This window comes from Quercus suber, unplaced genomic scaffold (assembly GCF_002906115.3).
Source record: "Quercus suber isolate HL8 unplaced genomic scaffold, Cork oak 2.0 scaffold_792, whole genome shotgun sequence".
NCBI lineage: Eukaryota > Viridiplantae > Streptophyta > Magnoliopsida > Fagales > Fagaceae > Quercus > Quercus suber.
The window spans coordinates 210,630-238,050 of NW_027070228.1; the positions used below are offsets into that span (position 1 = coordinate 210,630).

General features: G+C 32.7%; 2 protein-coding genes and 1 long non-coding RNA gene across 3 annotated transcripts; 1 reads left to right on the top strand and 2 right to left on the bottom strand.

The window, feature by feature from the left end:
• Positions 1-3,957: 3,957 nt before the first annotated feature.
• On the bottom strand, positions 3,958-5,981 carry LOC112039223 (uncharacterized). Its single transcript, XR_002885967.2, has 2 exons — positions 5,599-5,981; positions 3,958-4,410 (listed from the first exon to the last, which is right to left on the bottom strand). It is a non-coding gene; the product is annotated as an uncharacterized LOC112039223 (long non-coding RNA).
• A 1,912-nt stretch (positions 5,982-7,893) lies between these two features.
• On the top strand, positions 7,894-10,036 carry LOC112039211 (pentatricopeptide repeat-containing protein At2g02980, chloroplastic-like). Its single transcript, XM_065767314.1, has one exon. It carries the CDS (start codon positions 8,326-8,328, stop codon positions 9,181-9,183), a length of 858 nt encoding a protein of 285 aa, XP_065623386.1. The 5' UTR covers positions 7,894-8,325; the 3' UTR covers positions 9,184-10,036.
• Positions 10,037-18,574: 8,538 nt separating this feature from the next.
• Positions 18,575-27,174, bottom strand: LOC112039221 (TMV resistance protein N). The gene is made up of 5 exons (XM_065767313.1): positions 26,540-27,174; positions 20,658-21,756; positions 20,200-20,460; positions 19,100-20,092; positions 18,575-18,979 (listed from the first exon to the last, which is right to left on the bottom strand). Exons 1-4 carry the CDS (start codon positions 27,043-27,045, stop codon positions 19,835-19,837), a joined length of 2,124 nt encoding a protein of 707 aa, XP_065623385.1. The 5' UTR covers positions 27,046-27,174; the 3' UTR covers positions 18,575-18,979; positions 19,100-19,834.
• Positions 27,175-27,421: the final 247 nt, after the last annotated feature.

The following is a 27,421-nucleotide window of genomic DNA, read 5'->3' on the forward strand; positions in this document are numbered from 1 at the left end:
GTCGAATGGTTGGGTTTTAAAAATAAAGCATTAAAAAATTATAATTAATAATGGTGACGTGGCATAATTGTAGAAGATCAACAAAAAGTCAGACGCTTCAGCTTTATAGTATTTATAGATAGTGAGAACAAACTAAGATTTTTGAATGGATTGAATTTTTTAAAAATGTACAAAATGATTTCTTTTTCCACCACATTTCTTTTAACTTTGATATGTAGTCTTCGGGGAATGCATACCAACTACAAAAGTGAGCTGAATCTTCACAAGTTTTCTTGCGCTCAACATCCTGATTAGGAGCTTTCCCACTTTTCCTTTTGCATTGTTCTCACTTTTAAATCAGATCTCTCTATCCAACATCTTACCCCTACTTTTCAAAAGGAAGCTGCAGTAGCACTTGAGCATTGTTGATAAACAACAATACTAACCTTTTAACTGTTTTATGCAGAAAAGCATACATTTTATGAGACACTTATCAAGGAAAAAATAATAGTGCTAGATAACCTTGTTTCATAAAATAAACTTCACCAGCATGATTTTTAGTAGTCCAATAATGATTATGTAGCTTTCCATTCCTAAATTGCTAATAGAAATTGCAAGTGCAGGCAAGATTCAGTGTCTAGAAGCAGGGGAAAAACAGAGAGAGAGAGAGAGAGAGTTAAAAAACAAAGATTGGCAGTAACACTCACCCATAGCAGAAAAAAAGGAAAGAGAGTACAAATAAACCTAAGATACAAATAGTTCTAGGTCTAAGTATTATATTCAATTGCTCCAAAAGTGTTTTCCACTATCTTTAAGGGAAACAACTTGACAAAGTGTGAAAAACAACATTTGGTAGAAGATAGGAAATACTGACCTTGAATTTCAGATAATTGTAAAACTGTGTGTAGTTTAGTATAAGAACTTGTGGTATTAGTTAGTTACACTACTGTACACGTATTTGTATTCTATTAGTCATTACACAATTCTGTTAGGATAGAGTTTGGCGCCTAAATCTATTATGATTGGTTAGCCTATATATGTTGTATTACATGTAATCTATTCTCTATGAAAAAGATTCAATTTCTCATTGTTTCTCTTCTAGAACTTTCTCTCAAAGAGTTATAGTTTTCTTCACTTTTGTCACATTCGGTGGTTTTCTTACTTTTTCTTACATTTGACGGTTCCATCCTCACATTGTACAGTTCCAACATCACATATGACAGATTTTTTGTTACATTTGGTAGTTCTTTTTTTTTTTTTTTTCCACATTTGATGGTTCCATCCTCACATTATGCAGTTCCAACGTCACATTTGACAGTTCTTTTGTTATATTTGGTGGTTTCCTTATTTTTTTTTTTTCTCACATTTGATGGTTCCATCCTCACATTGTGCAGTTCTTACTCACATTTAACTGTACTTTTGTAACATTCGGTAGTTCCTTTATTTTTTTCTTACATTTGACGGTTCCATCCTCACATTGTGCAGTTCCAATATCATATGTGACTATTCTTTTGTCACATTTAGTAGTTCCCTTATTTTGTTTTTCACATTTGATGATTCTGTTGTCACATTCGACAGTACCAACATCACATTTGACAATATTTTTGTCACATTTAGTGGTTCCTTTATTTTTTTTCTCACATTTGACGGTTATATCCTCACATTGTACTATACTAACATCACATGTGACTTTACTTTTGTCACATTTGGTGGTTCTTTTATTTTATCCCACATTTGATGGTTTCATTGTCACATTAGACAGTACCAACATCACATCTGACTGTACTTTTATCATATTCAGTAATACCCTATTTTTTTTCTCATATTTGACAGTTCCATTATAACATGGGTAGTATCAACATCACTTTTGACCGTACTTTTGTCATATTTGGTGATACCATCATTTTTTTCTCACATTTGACAGTTTCATCATCACATTGAGTAGTACCAATATCACATCTGATCGTACTTTTGTCACATTTGATGGTACTTTCATTTTTTTCTTACATTTGATAGTTTCATTACCACATTGAACGGTACCAACATAATATCTGACCGTACATTTGTCACATTTGGTACGACCATTATTTTTTTTCTTCACATTTAACAATTTTATCATCATATTGGGCAGTACCGACATCATATGTGATCGTACTTTTGTCACATTTGGTGGTAAAATAATTTTTTCCTCACATATAACAATTTCATTGTCACATTGGGTAGTACTAACATCGCATATTATTATACTTTTGCTACATTCGGCTATACCCTTTTTTTTTTTTTTTCACATTTGACAGTTTCATTGTCACATTGAGTAATATCAATATCACATGTGACCATAACTTTGTCACATTCGATGGTTCCTTTATTTATTTTTTCTCACATTTGATGACTCTATTGTCACATTAGGCAATATCAACATTACATATGATTATACTTTTGCCGCATACAGTTGTACCCTTATTTGTTTTTTCACATTTGAGAGTTCCATCGTCACAATGGGCAATACCAACATCACATATGATCTTACTTTTATCACATTCACCGATTCCATTATTTTCTACTCACATTTGACAGTTCCATGGTTACATAGGGTGCTACCAACATCACATATGATCATACTATCATCACATTCGATGGTTTTTTTTTTTTTTACTTCTTTTTTTTTACTCGCATTTGACAATTTCATTGTCACATTAAACAATACCAACATCACACATGGTTGTAACCAACACAACCCAATCCTACCGAATTACCTAATAATTGAAGAATATATATAACAAAAATACCCCTAAAACATCTACAATTGCTGAAATACCCTTAAATATAAGAAAATTACCAAAATGCCCCCTAAAACTTGAAAATGACCAAAATATCCTCCAAAACTCTCAAAAATTACTAGGATACCTTTAAAACCTAAAAAATGGCCAAAATACCATCTAAACCTAGAAAAAGACTGAAATACCCTTAGAACCTAAAAAATAACTTAAATGACCCTAAAACCTAAAAAACAACTAAGTACCCATAGAACCTTTAAAATGACCAAAATGACACTAAAACCTTAAATTTTTTGGAAATACCCTTGAAACCTATAAAATGACCAAAATACCTTATAAAACTTATAAATAACCAAAATACCCCCGAAACCCTCAACAATTACCGAAATACCCTTAGAACTTAAAAAATGACTGAATGGCCTTGAATCCTTAAAAATGACCCTAAAACCTAAAAAATGATTGAAATAACCATGAAGCCTTAAAAATTACCAAAATACTCTTAGAACAAGAAAATGACCATAATGCCCCTGATACCCAAAGAATGTCTAAGACTCTAAAATACCCTTAGAAACTTCAAAATCACTGAAATATCTTTAATACCTCAAAAATGGCTGAAATGAACTCGAAACCTAAAAAAGAACCGAGATACCCTTGACACTTAAACATGACCAAAATACCCCCAATTCCCTCCACACCTCCAAAAGAAAAAGACCAAAATAGCCCCCAAAACCAACAATATGACCAGACATTGACAACTATAAAAATACAAAATCTCTCTAATAATTAAAAAAATTATCCTAAAAAATTATCTCTCTCTCTCTCTCTCTCAAATAAGTGATTATGTTAACTTTAAAATATTCATTTTTATGATACTTTTTAATTTTGAGGTTGTCACAAGTGTAAATATAATTGTATAAATAAAATATTTTTTATGTTAAAATAACTCTTGGTGTGTAGTGATTTGTTTTAATCATAGTTACAAATATGATAAATTATGATTTTGTAGCCAATGCTTATATTTTTTTACTTTTATTGTTTGATTTTGTAATTGGTGCCTCATTTACTTTTATTTCCCCTATCCTTGCCTTGCATCACCACCTCTTTTTTCAGTTTATTTTATTTTATTTTATTTTAATATGAAACAGTGATGTTTTTATTGACTAAGAAAACATCCAAAATGCAAGGTAGAACACCTAAGCCATAGCAAAACTAAGATTAAAATTACTGCAAATAAAAGTTTACAACAGACCCACTACAACAAAACAATAGGCTACGATAGCTCACACTCCTCAACAGAGTGCCATGATCTCAACAAATCAAGCTAAAGCTGGCCACTCCTAAAATACAATCTACAAAAAAACTTATACATTAACATCATCAAACTATTACAATTTCTTAACACAACAACAACATGTCACAATTGAGTAATGAAACAATAGATCCACGAGGCTTTTACAATAATAGAACACCACAAGATATCCAACAATACCAAGCTTTCAATAATTCTTCATCATAGGACGCATCCGTCTCTAGTTTGATAATGTAGCATACATTGCAGATTTGAGTCCCCATTTATAGCAAAGGATACGATTAAGCATTGAGTCACAACTGCATAGTTTGCTCTCAAATCTCCCTTGAACATCCTTCTTTAAAACTAAAAGTAGATATACAATTCCTTTAATCAAGCATGTAAGATATAAGCAAACTATACAAACAACAAAACACTAGCAGCTAAAAGCTGCAACACCTAAACAGAGCAATCAGCAGACTAAATAGCAACTAGAACCATACTTAAGAATAATCAAACTTATTTTTACGATAACAGTAATAAGACTAAATTTGATATCACCACTATTATCCACTTCTTAAATTGGTGATGGTTGCATATATTGAAGAAGATTAAAGAGAATCATGAGATGTTCAAATTATAATTTGAGATCATACAATTTTATTGAAACCATAGCAATGAAAACAATTGATTTAAAATGCCTTGATTCCAAATCCAAATCCAAATACTAGTTAACTTAATCTGATGGTTTTTATTTAAGCAAGTTCCTTGGACATACATGATTGGCAACCCACATAATAGAAAATCCTTATGAAGATAAGTACCAATCCAATTAAAATCAATTTCTTTAGATTTACAACAGGTTGGGCGTGGGGGTCAGGTGACCATCACACACACATAGTATAATATTTAGGTTCAAACTTCAAAGCCCACTGCTTGGATTACCATTGAAGACAACAAATAACCTTTACTAACCTATACTAACTTGTCTCTATTTCATAGGAACACCAGAACTCGAAATTTGTGTAAAATTGCTCAGAATCTCAGTAAAAAAAGCTCATGCATCAAAATACACAACTCACAGAGGCATTTCATCGAACAATTAATTGCTTTACACGGTAATTTCATACAAAAATTTGCATTTTAGTTAGACCAACCTTGAATCTGAAAAACATAAAATATTCAACCATTTCTTAACAAAACTAAACCAGCCCAAGCACCAAACCTCAATAAAATTGCCACTCCCAGCCTTACCAATAGATATAGACCCGCATGGACAAATCCAAACAAAACAAAACAAAATACTTATGAAAATTTTACCATAATCATTTAATATCCAGGAATGAATAAAATCAACAATCAAAGCCAAAATAAGCCAAAGAATTAATCCTTTCGGAATCACATTCAACAAACCCACAAAATAATTATAGAAAATACAAAACCCATTGACAGAATTGCAATGTTCTTAAACTTCTTTTGTGAACGCAGTTTGGTATTAAAGGAAGAAAGAGGCGGAGAGGTTTAAGAGGATGAGAAGGGTTGAAAGAGACAAACCTGAACCCAGCGGTTGACAGTGGTATCAGCTTCAACGACACTTGAGTATACATCAAATTTCAAACGTATATGACATCCGTGGATTTCCCAAATTCCATGTTGTAGAGATTATTTGAAATCCACAGATTTGGATTTGAGCCCTCAAATCCAAATCCATAGCGCCAAATCAAAGAGGTGCTAAAGGAAATTGACAGACAGAAGAAGTCATTTCAAGAAGCAAATTTTAGAGAACGCAAGAGAGAATGCCAGAAAGGAACAACCCGAATTTTATTTTAGGTTTATATATCTAACCTGTTCTATCAGCAACCGGTAACCATTAAAATAAAATGAACGGTCAGATTAGAACTCTACCAAATTTATGGTCAGGATTTGTGTGGGTACCGTACCCCCTAACTTTTTTAGGGGGTACGGTAGAATGACCCACACAAATCTAGAAAAAAGAAACAATTAATAAACCTCATAATAATTAATTAGACTTTTACTTTTTAGAATTTTCTTTCTTTAGAAGAGGAGAATTACGAAGAAAAAATTATGGGATTGAAAGTTTTCAAATTATTCTCGAAAACTCTAGATTGATCTTTTCAACAATATTAAAATTTTCCAACGTATCAACAAACTACCTATGTTTATCTAATACATACATGCAATTCGACTTTTATATTTCCTTCTATGTTTTAAAAAATATTGCAATTAATCAATTAATGTATTTTTTTTTTTTTTACAAGACTAGTTATTTATTATCAAAAGTATAAAGCCCCCCCGGGTCAATGTCCTTTCCCTTACTTACTTGCCCTTTATCTAATTGCTTATCCCCATTTTGGTGACATTTCTTTTATACTAAATCTACATTCTACATGATGCAAAACTGGTGCCTTCTCTATCTGCCTATTTTTCCGACCTACTAAACTGACCTTAAGTTGTCTTCTGCCACATCCTCGGTTGAATTTGTAAATCTGGGCAATCATGGATATCAATTGATCACTTCGTTTTATTTTGCATGTCATTCTTGGACTTCTACTTTGTTAGGTATTCAGATCCAAAACTAGTATACACTTTTTAAGGTTTCCATAGGATTCAGGAACGGAACCAGGATTTGAACCTAGGGGAGGCGAAAGCATGAACCAAAAAAATTTCAAGTGACATGGTTTATTAAAAAAAAAAAAAATCATGGTAGACAAAACAAATGCACTTTATTACCATAAAATATTTAAGTCAAAAAGGAAATAATATGAACCAAAAAAGTTGAAAGTTACAATATGATATTCAAACTTTTTCCAAGAAGAATAAAAAAAGAAGAGGATTTCGGATCTCTAAATTTTGGATAATTAGAATTAATATGTTGATTTTATCACATTGACCAACTCACCAATATGATAAACTCATACTTTTGAATGCAACAAAAAATCACACTAATGAAGTTTTCAAAACTTTGTTTGAGGATTTTAAAAAATTGGGATATTAATAGTAAGAGTTGGCAATGTTACATCATCAATATTGACTTCTAAAAGAATTTTGCATTTTATCTTTTGAAAAAAAATCTAAATATTGTAATTGACTTTCCCATAATTTATAAATCAATTAAAAAGTTATATAAATTATTGTCACCCCTGTAAGGTAAATTTTTTTTTCTATGAGATTTTTTTGGTTATGAGTTATTGAATTATGATATTGATGATTTGTGAATTTTTTGTTGTGTTGTATTTGGACTATGGAGGGGCCATGGATTCAAAGAAAGGGTTAAGTGATTAGTTTCTTTTGGGCTATTTGGACCAATCCAAAAATTTGAGGGGGGCCAACTATAAACTCTAAAATATGGGCATGCAAATAAAATAGCTAAAAAAGTTTCTCAAAAAAAAAAAAACAAAAAAAAAGCTAATTTGAGGAGGGGGGGCGGCCGGCAATGGCCCCCCCTGCCCCTTAATAGGTCCGTCCCTAATAGGATTGGATTTTTGTTATTCTTTCTCTTTGAACGAGTTTGATAGATAAGAAAGAGTTGATGCGAAAATTCCAAAAGGGCCTAAATTTACAAAATAAAAGAATAAATAACTAAATATGTAATAAAAGAATAAATTTACATGATTATTGTAGAAAACTTGTAAATTTACTAAATATGTAATGAAATAATAAATAATTAAATACAAAATAAATAGTGGCAAACTCTAAATTTATACAATTATACACGGATTAATATGGATTTTTTTAGAAAAAATTATGTAAATTCTAACTATTTTTTTATTATATATGAACTTATGTGAATCTAATAAAATAGCATGTGGAAATTTATACCGTGGATATATCTATTAAAATGGTCGATCTTAAGTACACTTAGCACTGTGCCCGTGAGAAAGCAAGGAATAATTACATGGACGTGATTACCATGTGAATATGACAAGTCTTTCCCTGCACAACCACAGTCACACAAACACAACACAACCAACACATATGGCAGCAGCTAACGCTCTCCAAATCAGCCCACTTTCTTCTTCTCCTACAAAACCCAACACAATACTAACCTCTCCTCCTCTGTCTCTCTAACCCCATTGCAATTCTCTCAGAGAGCTCAAGCAAATACAAGCCTTTACCTTCAAAACCCACCTCCAAAATGACGTCACTGTCCTCACCAAGCTCATCAGTTGCTGTGCTTTCCATCCTACTGCTACCTTTAAGGGCCATGCCCACCAACTGTTCGACCAAATTCTCTAACCAGACATTGTCGTCTTCAACTCCATGGCCCGTGGATACTCCCGCTACAATGCCCCTCTTCAGGCCATTTTACTCTTTTCTGATATCCTATGCTCTGGCATTGTCCCTGGTGACTATACCTTCCCTTCTCTTCTCAAGGCATACGCAAGCTCTAAGGCATTGCAAGAAGGTAAACAATTGCATTGCCTTGGTACCAAACTTGGTCTCAACCATAACATATATGTATGTCCCACATTGATAAATATGTATTCTGAGTGCAATGATGTGAACGCGGCTGTTGTTTGTCATAATGCAATAATCACAGGATATGCTCGAAGTAGTCGGCCCAATGAGGCGTTGTCATTGTTTCGCGAATTGCAAGTGAGTGATCTCAAGCCTACTGATGTAACACTGCTTAGCATACTTTCATCTTGTGCTTTGTTAGGAGCATTAGACTTGGGGAGCTGGATACATGAGTATGTGAAGATACATGGTTTTGATAAATATTTAAAGGTCAAAACTGCTCTTATAGATACGTATGCAAAGAGTGGAAGCTTGGATGATGGCATGATGCAGTTTGCGAACATGTCTGTAAGAGATACACAGGCTTGGTCAGCCATGATTATGGCATGTGCAACTCATGGGCATGGTTCCAGAGCCATATCATTGTTTGAAGAAATGAAGAGGGCGAGAGTGAGACCTGATGAGATTACATTTTTGGGTCTTTTAAAGGCTTCCAGCCACACTGGCTTAGTAAGGGAAGGTTGTGAGTATTTCTATAGCATGAGTGACAAGTATGGGATTATTCCGGGTATCAAGCACTATGGATGTATGGTGGATTTGCTTAGTCGAGCTGGTCGCTTAGATGAGGCTTATAAGTTCATCGATGGATTACCAATTTAGCCCACTCCCATACTTTGGCAAACCTTGGTATCTGCTTGTAGTAGCCATGGCAATGTAGAATTGGCAAAGTGAGTGATTAGATGAATTGTTGAACTGGATGACTCTCATGGAGGAGACTGTGATCTTATCGAACTTGTGCGCAAGGGCTGGGAGATGGGAAGATGTGAATTATTTGAGGAAACTGATGAAAGACAAGGGGGTGGTGAAGGTACCTGGGTTTAGTTCAGTGGAGGTGAACAATGTCGTGCATGAATTCTTCTCTGGGGAGTGAGTGCAATCTGTTTCTACAGATTTGCTCCGGGCACTTGACAAGTTAGTCAAGGAATTGAAGTTGGTTGGGTATGTTCCTGATAGTTCTTTAGTTTTTCATGCAGACATGGAAGATGAGGACAAAGAAATTACTCTAAGATATCATAGTGAGAAATTGGCTATTGCTTTTGGGCTTCTAAACTCTCCCCCCTGGTACAAGAATTCAGGTGGTGAAGAATCTATATGGGGATTGACTCTATACAGCAAATTGTACAAGTCATAATCAACAATGAGTAATGAATTATATAAATCTAGCAAGTTAATTTTCCGTACCAACTTCTGGGTTTAGGCAAATGTATGATGCAAGAATGTGCATCTTTAAAATCTATTTGTACAAAATTGGCTCCAAAGAGTGGAATAAAGCCTTTTGTTGATTTGTACAGATAAAAAATTGGTTCCAAAAAGTGGAATAAAGCATTTTGTAATTTAGGCAAATCAATTACTTTTAAAGTCAACTTTTAAACACAAAGCAGAGGAAAATGATGTGGCAGAAGTTTTTCCTGCTCTCAATGAGGACATTTTACAGGTCTGAGTGCCTTTTTGTTGCTATTTTTTGTGGTTGGTTTTCAGTAACTTTTTATGTAGCAAGGAAAAAAATGAAGTCAAAGTTAGTTGTTTCAATATGATAAGTAAATAATAATTTCATTAAATTTATTTTTTTTCACAAAAATACAGACAAAACCAATGAAGTTTTGGAAATAAGTCAATAATTGTCCCAAACTTGTCTCAAACTCCCAATGTGAAAGGCTAATTAGGTGCATTTGTTTCACACAGCACAGGTGATAAATTAATAGTAATAGCAGTAAGCATATGCTGCACCAAATATTCTGTCCACACGTACGTTTTTGCCTATAAATACTGCCATTCACACCATGAAACTATCACCCTATGTCCAAAAACAAATTCCACCTCTGACACACACACACAGAGATGAAAGTCTGAAACCCAATTGTGCATTCTTCATCAAGCTTTTATTAGTACAATGCCTAGCAATTGGCTGTGTTTCACAGAGTTTCGATTTCTTCTACCTTGTACAACAACTGAGTGGGATTATTTAAGAGAGAGATCATCCTTTTGAACACTAACTACTCTTATTTGATGTTGTCATAACATCAGAACTTTTTTCTTGATTTCACCACTCTAAATCTCTATTGCAGTGGCCTGGATAATACTGTGACACAAAACAATGTTGTTGCTATCCAACAACAGGAAAACCCAAAACTGATTTCAGCATTCAATGGCTTCGGCCTAATTATAATGATGGCTCATACCCATCCAACTGCAATCCTAACAGCCCTTACGTTCAATCCAAGGTTCCAATTTTTTATTAGGAAAATGTTAAAGTTGTTATCAATTTTACTATATGAAACGTATAAACTAATTTGATAAACTTATAGACCTCCTCCAAATTCTTCTTGAAAAATCAAGTAATTCTTCATTTCCTTAGTAACTTAAAATTGGTTGTCCAAGCATTCTGCCGTTTTTTCTCAAAAAAATTGGTTGTCCAAGCTTAACTTTCGTAAACCTTTTCTTTGTTTTTTATTTTCATTTAACATTGAGTGGGGAAAAAAATGTTACAGGGATCCAACCAGATGAGAGTTCTTACAGCTTAGTAGCATAAGTGATGCTATAAAAGGAGCAACTAGGTATGATCCTAGGATAGAATGCAATGTTGTTGCATCAGATAATAGCCAGCTTTGCCAGATTTATCTGTGTAGACACCTCTGGGTCACAACTCATCAAATGTCCTATGCTACCAAAAGGGGGAAGTGCATCCAACAGTGATTTCCCTACCTTCTAAATATAATAGAGGAAGAAAGTGGAATGTCTCCCTTAAACAAGGTTTGCTGATAGTGTATTGGATATTTCAACTTTTGTCCTGCCTAATTACCAGTCATTCATATTCTCTTGTGGCATAATATAATCTATGGAAAAATAATCATATCTATTATGCACACCTTTACATTGAAGAAAAATAAAATTTTCATTATAGAAATGAAGTCTCTGAGTCCTGATTCATATTCTATGGGTTACTATCAATGATTTTATATTGAGCAAGGTGCTTTGCAGTTTTTATAAAAATTTCTCTAAGAATCTTTGTTAAATAGAAAATCCTATCTGGTCAATTTTAATGACCTTTGGGAGCATGGTACAAAAATACAGAGAATGTTTGACCATGGAATAAAAATAAGGAACCAAGCCAACAAAAATTTAGGCATACACATCCAAAAAAAAAAAATTATGCACAAAGGGTTCATCCTATTACTTCAATTTAGTAGCTTTCCTTCTTTGCCATTTGAGTTACAGCTTATTGGCCTTTTCCAATTACCTTTGTCTATAGCCTTTAGGGTGCTATCTTTAGAAGCAGATGCCACAGTAATACCTTCAGCACCTGTATATAGAGAACAACTTTAACATTGATGGTGCAAAGAAGTAGCTACTGAAGCCTTGACCATTAGAAGGAAGCAAATATTTCCATATTGGCGAACAAAGGAAAGATGAAAAACCTATCTTAAGAAACAAGTTAATGTATGAAATTATTACTAAATTAATTCAAAGATACAAAGTTTTTAAACAATTCAAGGCAGAGAGGTCCCAAGTTCAGGTGCAACAACAGTTACTTTTGGCATTTCTGGGAAGTAAGAAGCAATTTAGATTATCAATCACTGTATTTGGTATGTAACAATCAATTTAGGTTATCAATATTTTGCATATTTTAACTTCCTAACAATGGGGAAGAAATACCCTTTCTTTATCTCATATTTAGGCTTCTTATAAACTTCCTTTTCCTCTTTCAGCAACAACATTGCCACCTTAACAAAAGCAGTCCCCATGAAACAAAATTCCTAAGAAAATATAAACATCCCCATAAAGTATTTATTAATCTCCAAAAGGAATATAAGCAAAGCACTTACCAATAGGACTACTATTTTAATAGGAAATTTCTTCCTCAAAGCCAAAGCTTATCTAAAAAAATTTAGTGAAGTCCAGAGGAAATCAAATGCAACCCATACCCATGTAATGGTAATGATTATAGCAAATTTGTATTTCTATTGCTATTACAATGCATAATGGTATGTTTATTATTTTCCATACCTTCTGTTGTTTAGTTTGTAAAGTTTATTTAATACTTATCCTTCTAAATTGCATTACACGGGGTATGTACAATCAAATTTTAATCTGGCTAAGCATTAGAACACAATCAATGATTTAAGAAAAAGAAAAAAAAATGTTGGTATTGTTTCTTGGTTTTCTCAGTTTGTTATTTCACATAAACAATGCTTGGGCACAATTTCTAATTAAGATATCTATCATTCATGGATTCAGATAGAAGTTTGGATACAAAATAACTTTCACTAAGGAAACATGGTTCTATTAACCTCAACAGAAAATTGCAAGTCCTTTCTAGAGATCACAGCAGAGTAGGACAAAATGTGAAGAACTTGAGAGAGAGAGAGACAGAGACAGAGAGAGACTAACAATTAGATAAAAAGGTAGATTCAATGCTAAAGTATGATCAACCTATACCAGTTTTCTATATAACACAAACAATGCTTGGGACACAATTTCCAGTTAAGATATCATTGGTGGATTCACATTGAAGTTAAGATACAAAATAACTTTCAGTAAGGATGGAAAGTTTTCTATGAGATTTTTTTACCTTGTACTTCCCGAGTGATGGAAAGTTTGGTTTAGGCATTCTTACAAACACTTTGAGGGAGCGGATAACACATGCCACTAACCTAAATCTTCAACTTGTAGTACAACTTTAAACAATGAATAATTCTTTGACTTTCAATTCCAAATTCATTGAAAACCAGTACCAAAACAATAATTAAGCTCCACAAAGTTACACAACACTCCAAATCATCACACCAGTATATCTTAAACCCAGTAAAAGAAAACAAAAATTACATAAATAGTTACCAAGTATTTTCCATTTAAGCACTCTAAATTATCACACACTCGAGCTGACCCAATACAGAATATTGCATACTAATCCAAATTAAACAACTCCAACACCACCAATATAAATAAGAACATGAAATATAAAGAAAATTTCCAATACCAATAGCAGGAAAAATAAAGAGAAAGTAAGAATAACACAAAACGAATACTCACAATGTCGATCATGTGGTCATGAGAGATGCAGAGGAAGTATTACAGTATAGCTTGCTGGGGACATCAACCGATAATATTGAAAGCCAAATTCAGAGTATGAAAGCTTATGCAGGTTTATGGCCTGCGATTGACAAACCCTTCGCTAGTAACCTTTTTTTGAATATTCATAACAGTCTTGGCTATGCGACTTAATCGAGGAGAGAGTTTGCATTGGAGTAAAGAGAGAAAATTGTGAAGAGCAATTACTGGGTGGTAGTTGAATGGTTGGGTTTTAAAAATAAAGCATTAAAAAATTAATAATTAATAATGGTGACGTGTAAATTTGTGAGACCTCCAAAGCTTACATGGCATAATTGTAGAAGATCAACAAAAAGTCAGACGCTTCAGCTTTATAGTATTTATAGATAATGAGAACAAACTAAGATTTTTGAATGGATTGAATTTTTTAAAAATGTTCAAAATGATTTCTTTTACCTCCACATTTCTTTTAACTTTGATATGTAGTCTTCAGGGAATGCATACAAACTACAAAAGTGAGCTGAATCTTCACAAGTTTTCTTGTGCTCAACATCCTATTTAGGAGCTTTCTCACATTTTACTTCTGCATTGTTCTCACTTTTAAATCAGATCTCTCTATCCAACATCTTACCCCTACTTTTCAAAAGGAAGTTGTAGTAGCACTTGAGCATTGTTGATAAACAAAAGTACTAACCTTCAACTGTTTATGTAGAAAAGCATACATTTTATGAGACACTTATCAAGGAAAAAATAATGGTGCTAGATAACCTGTTTCATAAAATAAACTTCACTAGCATGATTTTTAGTAGTCCATAATGATTATGTAGATTTACATTACTAAATTGCTAATAGAAGTTGCAAGTGCAGGCAACATTCAATGTCTAGAGAGAGAGAGAGAGAGACTTTAAAAACAAAGATTGGCACTAACGCTCACCCATAACAGAAAAAAAGGAACAAGAGTACAAATAAACCTAAGATACAAGTAGTTCTAGGTCTAAGTATTATATTCAATTTCTCCAAAAGTGTTTTCCACTATCTTTAAGGGTCCGGTAGTGCACCACCTAGTGTAATATTTTTTCATCATAGGTACCTTGGGGTTGAGGCAAAGGGACCCATTACAAAGCATTAGCAATATGGAAATATCTTGACAAAGTGTGGAAAACAACATTTGGTAGAGGACAGGAAACACTGACCTTGAATTTCAGATAATGCATAAAGCTATTAATAAATTTGAGCAGGCTAAAGCACAGGAGTGAAAATCTAGACATTGCATTTTCTCGCATGTTTAAGGGCACAAACTCCCTGAAAAATTATATTGCAAATGAATTATAGGATCATGAAAAGGCATGTAATATGCTAGGAGGAGAGTATATATGAAAGGTATTTTTTTTTTTTTCATACTTGATGCATTTGCCACATCCCCATAGAGCTGATAGTCGATGTGTTTACAATGACACAAAGTGAAAAAATCAGTTAGGGTTTTGCTAGATAAAAGTACAGAAAATGGACATTGTACCTGAAAATGAAGCAAAACATAACTAAGAAATTCATGGTCATGACGTAGGATAGTATAGACATTCTGGATGAGAAGAGTCAAACCAAGGAGAACATTTAGCCAAACGTATAGAAGATAAAAAAACAAACTACAGATATCCATCTAACTCAATTAATACAAATGTAAAAAACAAGAAGAATTACTCTTATAAATCACAATAAGGATAAAGAGCATCAGTGATTAGATTCCTCGTTGTTAACTCTCTTCTTACCGAAGACTATCAATTAACACTTTCCAGAGGAAAATAAGCACTTTGAGAAAGGATTTAAGCTTCCATAGGTCGGCCCACATTTAAGAACTATATCTCAGAGTTCTACTTCTTCCATATAAGCATTCACTATAGAGAAGCCAGTAGGCTTGGTTGACAGTAAAAAGACCTAACTGATTCATTGGGCCTAATCAGCCTTAACTACACTTCCCAACCTAGGAGTTAGCTCCTTCTAAATGATAGAGTTGGCTACATGAAATGCATATCAATTCCTCACTAATGCACAATTTCATTGTGTGGTAGCTTGGTCAAAAAAATATAAAGCCCTTGCAATATGTGGATAATTTCCCAAAGACAAATTAGATCTTACATTAAGCCAAAAGTCATAGTTATTAGGAATTGAGTTCTCATTTCTTACCAGCCATTTAGCTTCTGTAAGAACAGATAATCCCATTTCTTTTTTTTTAATAGATATATAATTTCATTAAAAATTAAGAAAGTTGCTACCCTAGTACACAGACTTGACTCAAGTACAATTTTCTTTTCACTTCTTATATACATGAAATCTTCCTAGAAAGTAGTGTGAATCCACACCCATCCTCTGTTTCAAGATGAGATAGTAATTTGTTTCTGATTTCCATGGGTTGGTAAGAAGTCATTGTATCAATATTATAATTGTAAGTTCCATACATAATACATGTATACAATTTTTAAAAGCCTTTTTTTTTTTTTTTTTGTCTTTTGACATGTAATGAAAAGTTGTTTATGAATTGAAGTTGGGTTTTGGGAGTTAGTGAATGACCTGTCTAATTTAGAACTTGAACAGGGGTGCACCTTGTGACACTTTGTTTTCAAGGTTTTGAAGTCCTTAATAACAAATAAAATTTCTCTTGGGCATGTGTAGTCGAGTTTATTGTTTGTGAAATCTCTTGAACTAGTTTGAATGATGCTACAAAAGACTCAGTCCTTTAGCTCCTCTACACCTTCCACAAAAAAAGAGAAACAGAAAGCTTTCAACAATTACTTTTCATCTATTAAAGTTAATTCTTCAAATACACCCTCATCCAGTTTTATGAGAATATATATATATATATATATACGTATGTATGTATCTATGATTAAACATGATTTGAATGCAATATCAAGCAAGTCCTAAACCCACATTGTTTAGGACTTGGGGGGGGGGGGGGGGGGTTGGTATTGGGGTATTTATGTTAGAATATCACACATTTTACGAATATTGAACAGAATTTTTATTGCCAAGACAATCAATATTTTTTCCCCAATTTATTAGAGTATTGGGATGGGTACTACTAGTTTTCTTATAATCAATCTGTGTTTCTCTAAGTTGTGAAGAGTGTTTACCAACCTGAATCACAACCAAAGTTTGTAACAAAAATCTGGCAATGGGTAAATTGGAACTTTTGCATTGGATTACAGAAGGTATACTTCTTGTTCTCATCAAATATGTTATTTATGCAGAAAGTTGAATTGAGGTAAGTTCTTGAATGGACAAATGTCTATGGATATTATTTACCTGAGGACAAGCATGCCAAGAGACAATTCTTGAGTACTTGAAAGGTTTTTCATTTCCTCCAACTCGAAGGAAACGGGTCTAAGTGACTTCATCAATGTGCAAAGAAGAAGCTTAAGTTTACCTCAGTGTAGAGGGCTCATCAAAGGATTTTTTTTTAAATGTTCCACACAAAATTTGCTAGACTGCCCTTGTCTTCAATTCACAGTATGCCATGAAATTTGAGATGCTTATAGCTCATAACCTTCTGCAGAATTCAGAAACTGGGTTAACCTATTAAATGCTGATTTTCATTTTCCAACTATCTTTTCTACTTGCATAAGACTGACTTGAAATTGAAGCTTTCCCGTTAATGCATGTCTTGTATTCTAATGGCAATGGATGACTCGAACTACTTTAAAATTTTAGTTTGACCTTTAGAGAATTGGCTATAAACATAGACAAAGGATCTTAAAGGATAGAAGATCATTTTAAATGCGAAAACTTAAAGGAATAAAAGAGTTATAATAGCCGCTACTGTTGCTATGCCAACAATAATGAAATCATGGCCCTGTGATCCTCACTATATCAAATATTCCTAATTAATAGAGAGAGAAAAAAAAATATTAAAGACCTATGCTTTTAGGTTATATCTTGAAAATCAGCTCTTCAACTAGTTAAATATGAATTATATTCTTCCAAAGACCCAACCAAAGACATTAAAATGCACAGCCTTTCTAATTTTTGGTTAGCATGTCTTAAATGACCAGCTAACCTAGTAAATTATTATAGACCATTCAGGTGTGATGCTGCAATGCAAATCATTTACGATTTATCTCAAACAATCTTGTACACAGCCAACAAATTCAATTTAGCTTCTAAAATTCAAATGATACACATTTTCTACAAAGTCAAGATCCTAAGCGATTGGTGTACATAATTTTTTAAATCAAGAAACCAATTAAGTCCAAACGAATGAATAAAACTAGGAAACAATTGCAAGGCAGAAGGAAATCTAGGCCTACCAATGACTTCAACCACAACCATTCCAGTCAACTGCATAACAAAAAAAATGAGACCAATTAACCGAAATGAAATAATTATTTTATAAATAACAATTTTTAAGTTCAGAAACTTATTCAATTCCCAATTTTTTTTTTTTTTTTTTTAGAAACACAATATATACTTATAAGTTGATAAAATCCAAACAGTGCTACCAAAAAGGGAAACATACCTTGGCATCAAATGCAAAAAGAAACTGGACAAAAATGACAGAGGAGAAACAGTTTCAATGTAATTTTTTGATTGAGGCATATTTCTTCATATTTCATCAAAGTGTCCTCTGTTTCTTTGAAGTTGGCAAGTAATCAACAGCATCATCTACTTAGACCCCCAACCTTTTTATAGAATACCAAATAGGTGCATTAGCAGATTCTTGAGGAGGACAGGTGCATTCTACGTGGACCCCCCACCTTTTTATAGAATAACAGGTGTCATCTAACTCATATGTAATTGAAACCTCAACAAGATTCTGGTCAGTTGGATTTGATTTATTCAAATGTCTCTGCAGAGTCCTTTGAGTTAGAGAAAATAAAAATTGATTATTTTCTTCAACGTAAAATTTGAACTCATTAGATAAATCTTGAATATCTTCTGTAAATCTAGATGAATCTCGAAAATACAGATCTGATTTTTTATAACCATTGATGGAAATGTGAACAGAGACTAAACCAAGCTCTCCTCCAGGAACAATACAGACAGCCAGTTTTGGAAATTTGCGACCAACAAAGAAAAATATGGAATTATCAACACTTTGATGATTAAACCATTTCGGCATCTCAGTTCCCCAAAAATAAATAATACGATCAATGTCCCCATCTTCCTATTCAACGCCCTCAGTTTCAGATGGGAAATTATTGGAGAACTGTGGATTCATTGATATGTCCCCATCTTCAGATTTAGCACCCTCAGTTTTAGATGGGAAGTAATTGGTGAACTGTGGATCCATTAATTTGTTGCTTCTTGCCCTACCACATACTCTACTTGGTAGAATCCCAATAATTTCTATTACCTACATGCAATTAGAAAATTCAAGATATTTTTCACTTAGCAAATCTCTTAAAGTATTTAGAGAAAGTATCAAAAATTGTTTATATATATATATATATATATCTTAAAGAAAGAGAGAAACCTGATTCAATAGCCCGCTTGGTGATTGGGTATCCAACAACATGCAATTCTCTGCTTGAACCCGCCTTATCGATTGTGGAAGTCCTTGAATTTCACGAAGAAGTTTGCAACCCCTAATATCAAGTGATTTTAACCTGGGAAATCTGCTAATATCAGGGATGGTAACAATATTGATATTAAATATATTTATGCTTTCCAATGCGGGGAAGTAATCAGGCTTCATCAAAAGATCTCCTTCATATCTTAGGAATCTAGTCGTTTCATGTTCACAAACCCATATCCGGAAGGGCTATCAAAAGAATTGCATGTCGGTCTCAATTTGCCAGTAGGAGTCCATAATTCCTGAAGCTGTTGCAATTTATAAATGCTATCTGGAAGATCCCGAAGGTTTTTGCAATCATAAAGGGTTAATGTTTCAAGCTTAGTGAGATGCTCGATTGATGAAGGCACCTCTCTAATACCACTCCCATATAAAGATAAAGTCTTTAAACATTCCATTTCTGGATGAAAATTAGGGAGCTTCTCAAGCCTTGAGCAGCCAGAAAGAGAAAAAGAATCAAGAGATTTCAACCTGAGCGGGCTTGGAAGAATTTGAAGATTTTCGCAATAACCAAGAAACCACGGGGTGTTTGGTAGATTAGTTTGAAAATGGTTGTTTATTGTTTTTTGAAATACGTGTGGGTGAAAAAGTGTGTTGAAATGCGTAAAATACTGTTTAAAAACTAAAAAATGTTGTTTAAAATGGTAAACCAAACGGGGCCCACATTTCAAGCTTTTCAAGAGATCCAAAGTACTCATCAATCTCAACTAAATTTCGACAACGAGAGAGGTACAAATTCTTTAAATTTGGGGTCCATAATTTAGGTAATCTAATTAAATTTTCACATTCATTGAGGTTCAGCCTCTTTAAATTTGGGGCCCGTAATTTAGGTAATTTTGTAATAAATTTACAACCTCTGAGATTGACATCTATCAAATTTTCTAACGGACGCTCCTGTAGGAAAAAAAAATCAAAAGTTAACAACAACAAAATTTGAAATAAAAAAAAATTTAACAAAAATCCCAATTTAAAAATATGCATAATCATACCTGCTTGATTACCTTTGGCAATCTAATGCGACTATGTGGCATCTCAATAGCAACAAGTTGTTCAGGAAAATATTCAGATGGCCAGTGAAAAGGATAATTGGGCCACTTAAGAAATATTAGACTGTGGGGAAGAAATTCAAGTGGTTCACAAATATGTACATTCTCAACTATTAGAAATTTGAGATTTTCCATCTTTTTGAAAGCTTCCTTGTGTAGTTGCACTTTTACCCGTTGGGGCGAATGCAACATTATGCCTCGAATTTTTTTTGATCCCTAATTGGAGAAGCATCAAGTCAACTCATAATAGAATTTTCCAAATGTATAATGATTTTAAAATTTTAAGCAAAAATAATACTGATGAACTAATATTTTATAAAATGATAGAAAAAAATGAAAGAAAAAATACAATACATCTACCTAGTGAAAAAGAAAAAGAAAATAAAGAGAAAAATTCTACATAATCAACTTACAGTGTTATTTTTCAGTACATGAAGGACATCATCCTTGAGCCACAACCTACTACGACTACCAGGTTGTTCAGGGGACTCGCTATGAACAATTTGCCGACCTAATTCTTGCAATAAATCATGCATCTGCAAATATCCCTCGAAGATGGTTATGAGAGATTTTTCCACAAGAACATCTATATCAATGCTTGGCTTGTAACGAGGAGTTTGTAGTATATTTGTTACACGATCTTTATCTTCTCCTTTGAAGAAACAAGCAATATCTAAAAATATTTTTTTCTCTGTTTCTTCCAAGCCATCAAAACTTATTCGGAGTGTATCCAAAACTTTTTTTGGAGGAGTTTCTTCTAGTCTACCTAGGGCACTTTCCCATGCATCAGGTTTTCTACATTTCAAGAAGGAACCCAAAACTTCAAGAGCCAGAGGAAGGCCTTGAGCATAACATATCGCTTTCTTGGACAACTCCACATAACCTTCTGAAGGATGGTCTTTCTTGAAGGCTTTTTGACTAAATAGCTGAAGAGCTTCATCATTATTCAATTCCTTAGCTTTGTATATTTCAGCTTCAGCCACATCATGGTTGATCAATAGATGTTGATCTCTTGTTGTTATAATGACTCTACTCCCTCGACCAAACCAAACTCGCTCTCCTGCTAACGATTCTAATTGATCAAGTTGATCCACATCATCAAGAACGATAAGAACATTTTTATAACATAATCTCTTCTCTATCACATTACTTCCCCATTGAACATCTGAAAAATCAATATTTCTTTCAATCAAGATATCAAAGAGAAGCTGTTTCTGTAAATGAACTAAACCATGTTTTCCACATTCTTCTCTAACATTGGCAAGAAAGCTGCTGCCATCAAAATAATAACGAAGTCTATCATAAACAACTCGTGCTAGAGTTGTTTTGCCCAATCCCCCCATTCCCCAAATCCCTATAAAGCGAACATCATTCAACCCCATGCCTAATAAATTCACCAGTTCCTCCATACGAGAGTTTATTCCAAAAAAATCCTTGTGGACAATTGAGTTTGTAGAAATCAATTTATTAGATATCTTTCTAACTATTTCTTCAACAACGTTTGCCTCATGTCTGCAACGAACATAGAACAACAATTTGTTGAGTTAGCAAAGGCCATATAGAGAAAAGATTCAGCAAATCAGTTGTCCTTGCTTATCAAAGCATTTCTACACACACGCACACATATATATATGATTTGAGTAGTGGTCTCATAAAAAAAAAAAACTACATGGTGGTATTGGGTGAGAATGGTTAAAATATGCCAACATCTTTAAATAGGAAATTAATAACCTTTAATAAAGCTTTTGAAATTGAAAATATAATTGCAGTTATTCCTGGATTTTTTCATCACAACATGTCAAAATTAGACCAGGCAAAATGGGACTTAAGCTCATTAACTTGATTAAACTTGAAGAAAAAATATATATGAATATGGGTCGGGTTTTTTTGGACACATAAAAAGACAAGTCAATTCAATCTTATGAAAGTCCAGGTCAAGTTGACTTGCAGGTTGACCATTGTTTAACATCATATGAACTTTTCATTTTGAGTCCTTTTTTGTTCTTTTCTTCCAATTTTTTTTTTTTGGTCACTTCTACTCATTTAATTTCCTTTATAGAATAGTCATAGTTATAAAAAAATATAGTTCCTTCATAGTCATACTAATTTATATTAAAATTTTATTGGAGTTGAAAATATTGACAATATTACTCACCAACTTGGTGTACAATTCTCAAGTAAATTGAGATGTAATTCATATTAATTATTTACTTATTTTTCTTTTCCCCAATATATTATATTTCATTCGTAACATTTTATATATTTAGCTATCTTTGAAGATAATCTAAGTTTATTTATATTTTGGATGCAATAGGTGCACCTGATGAGGTTGTTAATGTGATATGGTCCAAATTCTAGTTTTTGTTTTTCTGTTCTTGTGTGATGATGATAAGATTAGTAGACAACTTTGGACCATATAAATTTAAATATTTATGTATTATTTAATTTGGACTATGTTCATTTATGATTTTATGTATTATTCAACTTTGTCAAAAATAAATGATTTTATGTGTTATTCAACATTTATTTTAAAGTGATTTTGTTTATAAGTTCTCTTATTTGTTATAAAAGGAAGAGAAGATAGAATGATTGATTTTTTTATTTTATATATATTTTTTAATGTGAAAAGATATGTGTAATATCGGGTCGACCCAGCCCTCAAAAGATTGGGTTAGAGCCGTAGGTTTTGTGACCCGTTTAGGACAATTGTTTCTAACCCAAAACCAATTTGACCCAAACTCAACTAGGTTGAACCCAAACCTGATCAACCCACCTCATTTGCCAGGTCTAGTAAAATAATATATAAAAAGGATGGGTTCAAATTACATGTTATATGGTTTTACAAGAGTTAAACATTTTCTAAACCCTACAATCCTATTATAGATTTATAGATGAAAATTCACTATTTGTCATATTATAAAAGAAGACTGAATTACAATTTGCATCATCTAACTTCGACCAAGATTCAATTAAGTTCTCTAACTTCACTCGAGTCCTCTAAATTTTAAATTTTCAAATTTATTCAATTAAGATCTTCAGCTAGGCTTACTTTGGGAGTTTATAAGAGAATGGAATGGAATGGAAATGAATAATCATAAAGAAATGGATGTGAGTGGAATGTATTTAAGTATGGGAAAGGAATGGAAAAGAAATGAATGAAATTGAATTAAGTAACCTTGTTTGGGAATAACATAGAAGGAAAGAAACGAAATCATTTTATGAAAATATTACCATTAGACCCCTATTTTAAAATAAATGGCTGAATATATAGGAGTATTTTGAGAGTTTTAGTAAAAAATTAGAATGGTTACATTCCCTCCATTAAAACTCTCTCAAATAAAGGAAGGGAAGAATATTCTAAAATTATTATTTTTATTCATTTTCATTTAATTTTATTTCATCCTCCTAAACGAGTGCTTAAGATCATATTGTTATTGTCCCCAAGAGCATTTTTTAAAATTAAAAAATCTAAAAAACTAATAAAAACTTTTTAAAATGCAGGTGACATCTACACGATGAAGGTGGTGGACAAAGAGGCCTTGGTGAAGAAGAAGAAGAAGGTGCAGAGAGTGGAGATGGAGAGGAAGATGCTGGACCATCCATCCTTTTTTGCCTAAGCTCCACACCAAGTTTGAAGCCTCGCATCTCTGTTGCATTGTCATGGAGTTTTGCTCTAGGGGTGACTTGCATCCCTTGCGCCACAAACAAAATGTTGGTGACGGAGAAGGGCGTAATGTGTGGAAGTTGTTTGTTTGTTGGGAAAATTATGGAAAGGTAAAGAAAAGTTGTTTCGGAAAAAATATTGTATAGAAAATTTGTTGGATATTTTTTTTGGGGTTAGATATGTATAAATTTTTGTTGTATTTATGTATTCTAGAGGTGATTTTAGAAAAATTTCCTTTCCCTTTTTTTCCTCCAATTTGGAAAAGAAAAGAAAAATATTTTTTTCCCTGGTTTATAATTTTTTTAATTAAATTTTTACAAAATAACAAAACCACATATTACTGAGCATGAATTGTAATTTAACCTATAAAAATGAGCTATTATTTTGTGAAATTTTGTCTGTATATTATTTTGGGTAAAAAAATGTAAAAGTGGGCCTTTATATAGACGTATCTTTTTTGTAGTATAAGCTGTAAAAATGTAGGGCAAGTTTAACACTATAATGGGCCCAAGCCCAATAAGCTAACATTTTTTTTTTTTTTTTTTTTTTTTTTGGAACAATAAGCTAACATGTATACACTAACAACTGACATCGATCATCAATCCTCGCAAATCTAATGTAATTGTTTAGGTAATTCATTATAAAGACTTTAAATACGCGAATTTGTTTTAGCCAAAGTCCAAAACCAACCAATCGACAACAAAAAGCGTACCATTTGACATCAAGATTCATAGCCCAAAAAGAAATTCTATCAAATTAAAAACTTTAGTATTAGGAATTAGACGAAAACATGAACTAAAATAAGCACAAAAATGTGAGCAAGAAAACCAAAACCCATAAAAGCAACCATCCATTTCCAGGCATCCAAGTTGCACCAAAAATAAAATCTAATGCTCAATCTTTTTTTATCTAGTTTCATTGTTGGATCCACCATCCTCTGGGTTAGAGATAAAAGTGTATTATGATGATCTTAGTTTTACCTACAGAGGAAAGGGACAGAGAGAGAGAGAGAGAGAGAGAGGGTGGGATTTGAGAATTAATGATATTTATTTTTTGGGCAAAATACACCATCTTCCTTAAGATTTCACGAAATGACATTTTTACCTTGAGGTTTAATAATGTAAATAGTGACAGACCCAGAAATTGGGTTATGTAGACAAGATTAAAATAAAATATTGAAGAAAAAAATTAATTCCAAAAATGTTTATTAATATAAGAAAAAATAGTTAATTTATTATAAAAAAGTTGATTGATAAAGAAAACATAGTGTAGATGTAAGTTATAACTTTTTTTTTTGGTAATTGGTTTCAATTTCTTATTTGAGCCTAGTATTAGAGGGTTTTTTTTTTTTTTGGACAGCACCTAGTAGTATTGGAATTAGTATGACGTCATTCTTATGTTTAAACCACATCATAATTTAAGCTGACTATAATATATATATATATATATATATTTCAAAGAAGTAAAACATATAATTCGAATGCTTAAAAGTAAGATGAAAAATAAATTAATTTGGAAGTATTAATAGTATGGTCATATATTCAAAAAAATTTAAATGTTCTGGGTATGTCTTTGATTTTTAAAGTCCATAAAAAAGTATATAGCAATGTAAAAAAAAGTTTTAAAACAAGAAGTAAAATTCAAAAAATGGTTAGACAAAATTGTAAACATACCATGTCATAATTTTTATGCTACAAATAAGAATTTTTTTTCCTTGATTATATTGGGAGAGTTAAAAGACTAAAGTATATAGCAGTTTCAAAGAATTCTGAAAACAACAACATATAAAAATTGGCAGATTGATTAGGGGATATTGCGATAGTATATCATATTATAATTTTTTTTTTTTTAGATAATGACAGAAATTGAATTCAATGTGAATGTATATCATGTTATTATTTTAAGGTTACAAATAAGATTTTTTTGTGCTTTTGGAGAGTGTTATATTTTCAATTAAAAATTTTAAATTAAGAATATTTTATACACACAAAACTGAAATCTCAATTTTTAAGAGAACCTGAGGGAATTTAGGGGTGGGGTTGGGGGCAATTGCGCCCACCCTGCTGGTCTGGCTCCACCTCAGATGCAACAGATAAGTTCATTGCCTCTTATAACAACACTCTTATATAATGGAATATTCAATTAGAAAAGTAATGATTTAACTTATCTGTATTTATAGAATTTCAAGAAAGAGAGCGTCATATCTTGAAAGGTTTGGGAATGAGAGTGTCATCTTGTGAAACTTCAAAGAATATTAGTGCATTACTTTTAAAAAAATTAAAATACTAAGAATAGGCAAGTTTAGAGGGCATGAATGGAATACTAGTAGCTGTATTTTCTACAGTGGAATTAGACAAGAATGATGGACTTGTGACTTGCTATCTCTAACAAATATACATAAAGTAACTTATGTGTGATCCATATAATATATTTGACTTGAGAATTTATACAAGAAACTGAAACTCATCAAATTCCCTTTGAAGTGTAATTGATTACATACAAACTTTGCAAAAGATACTCAATTATCAAAGTTGGAATTTGATTGACTTAAATATCACTAGCCAGCAGAAAATCAAAAGCAAAAAGACAAGAAATGAAAGTGATCGTATGGTCAAGTGAAGAAATTCTTACTTGTCTCGTAAATCCCATCCAGCAATTTTAGCAACTTGTGTCAAAGCAGCTTTCCATCTATATACTTCCTCTATGTTATCTTTGTAACGCTCATCATGTTTAGCAAAGGCTTCTCCAAAAGTCTTCTTCAGATTCCCCACATCACTAGGATCTATGTAGTGGAAAACAGGCAAAACTATAAGCCTCTCTTTTTCCATGCACTCAACAATCTTTGTTAGTTCAACCAAACACCATCTCGATGAAGCGTAGTCTTGTGAGATAATGACAACAGCAAATTTCGATTCTTCTATTGCTCTCAAGGGCTTTGGAGCAATGAATGTTCCTCGCTCAAGTTTTTCATCATCCCTGAATGTGAATATACCTTTCTGATTCAAAGCAGCATATAGATGGTCTGTAAAATTTTTACGGGTGTCACTACCTCTGAAACTAAGAAAGACATCATATGTCCATCCAGACATGGTAGAAGAATAAGATGAGGATGCACTTTTGGTGCCCATAAAAGCCATCGGATATTAACTTGGTGATTCTTGAACAACAAAATAGATATGTATCAAGTATAATGAAGCCAAAAACACAGAGAGAGAGAGAAGGTGAAGGTGTCACTGCCAACTCCCATAGTTGAATTAGCGCTATATATATATATATATATATATATACATACATATGCAAATAGTTCTCCGCGTACCGCGTCGTGGTTAAAAAATGAGTGACTTTAATTTGTAGAAAAACAGACAATCGGAACAAAGAAGTCAAAGAACCAACTTTATTTACGCGTTAACCATGTTGTGTCGGTGGCTTGATTTCAAACAAGTCGAAATATTGGCGTGATTTGCTTCTCAAGCATTAAATTGTATTTCTCTCTTTTGCGGAAAAATACACCAT

Bases quoted from the DNA above. Each gene is read 5' to 3' on its own strand.
- LOC112039221 (XM_065767313.1), bottom strand. From the start codon at position 27,045: ATGGCTTTTATGGGCACCAAAAGTGCATCCTCATCTTATTCTTCTACC. The intron at 20,461-20,657 runs GTAAGTTGATTA...TTCTCCAATTAG, and splicing joins ATGTACTGAAAAATAACACT to GGATCAAAAAAAATTCGAGG. The intron at 20,093-20,199 runs GTAATCAAGCAG...TTTTTCCTACAG, and splicing joins GTCGCATTAGATTGCCAAAG to GAGCGTCCGTTAGAAAATTT.
- LOC112039211 (XM_065767314.1), top strand. From the start codon at position 8,326: ATGGCCCGTGGATACTCCCGCTACAATGCCCCTCTTCAGGCCATTTTA.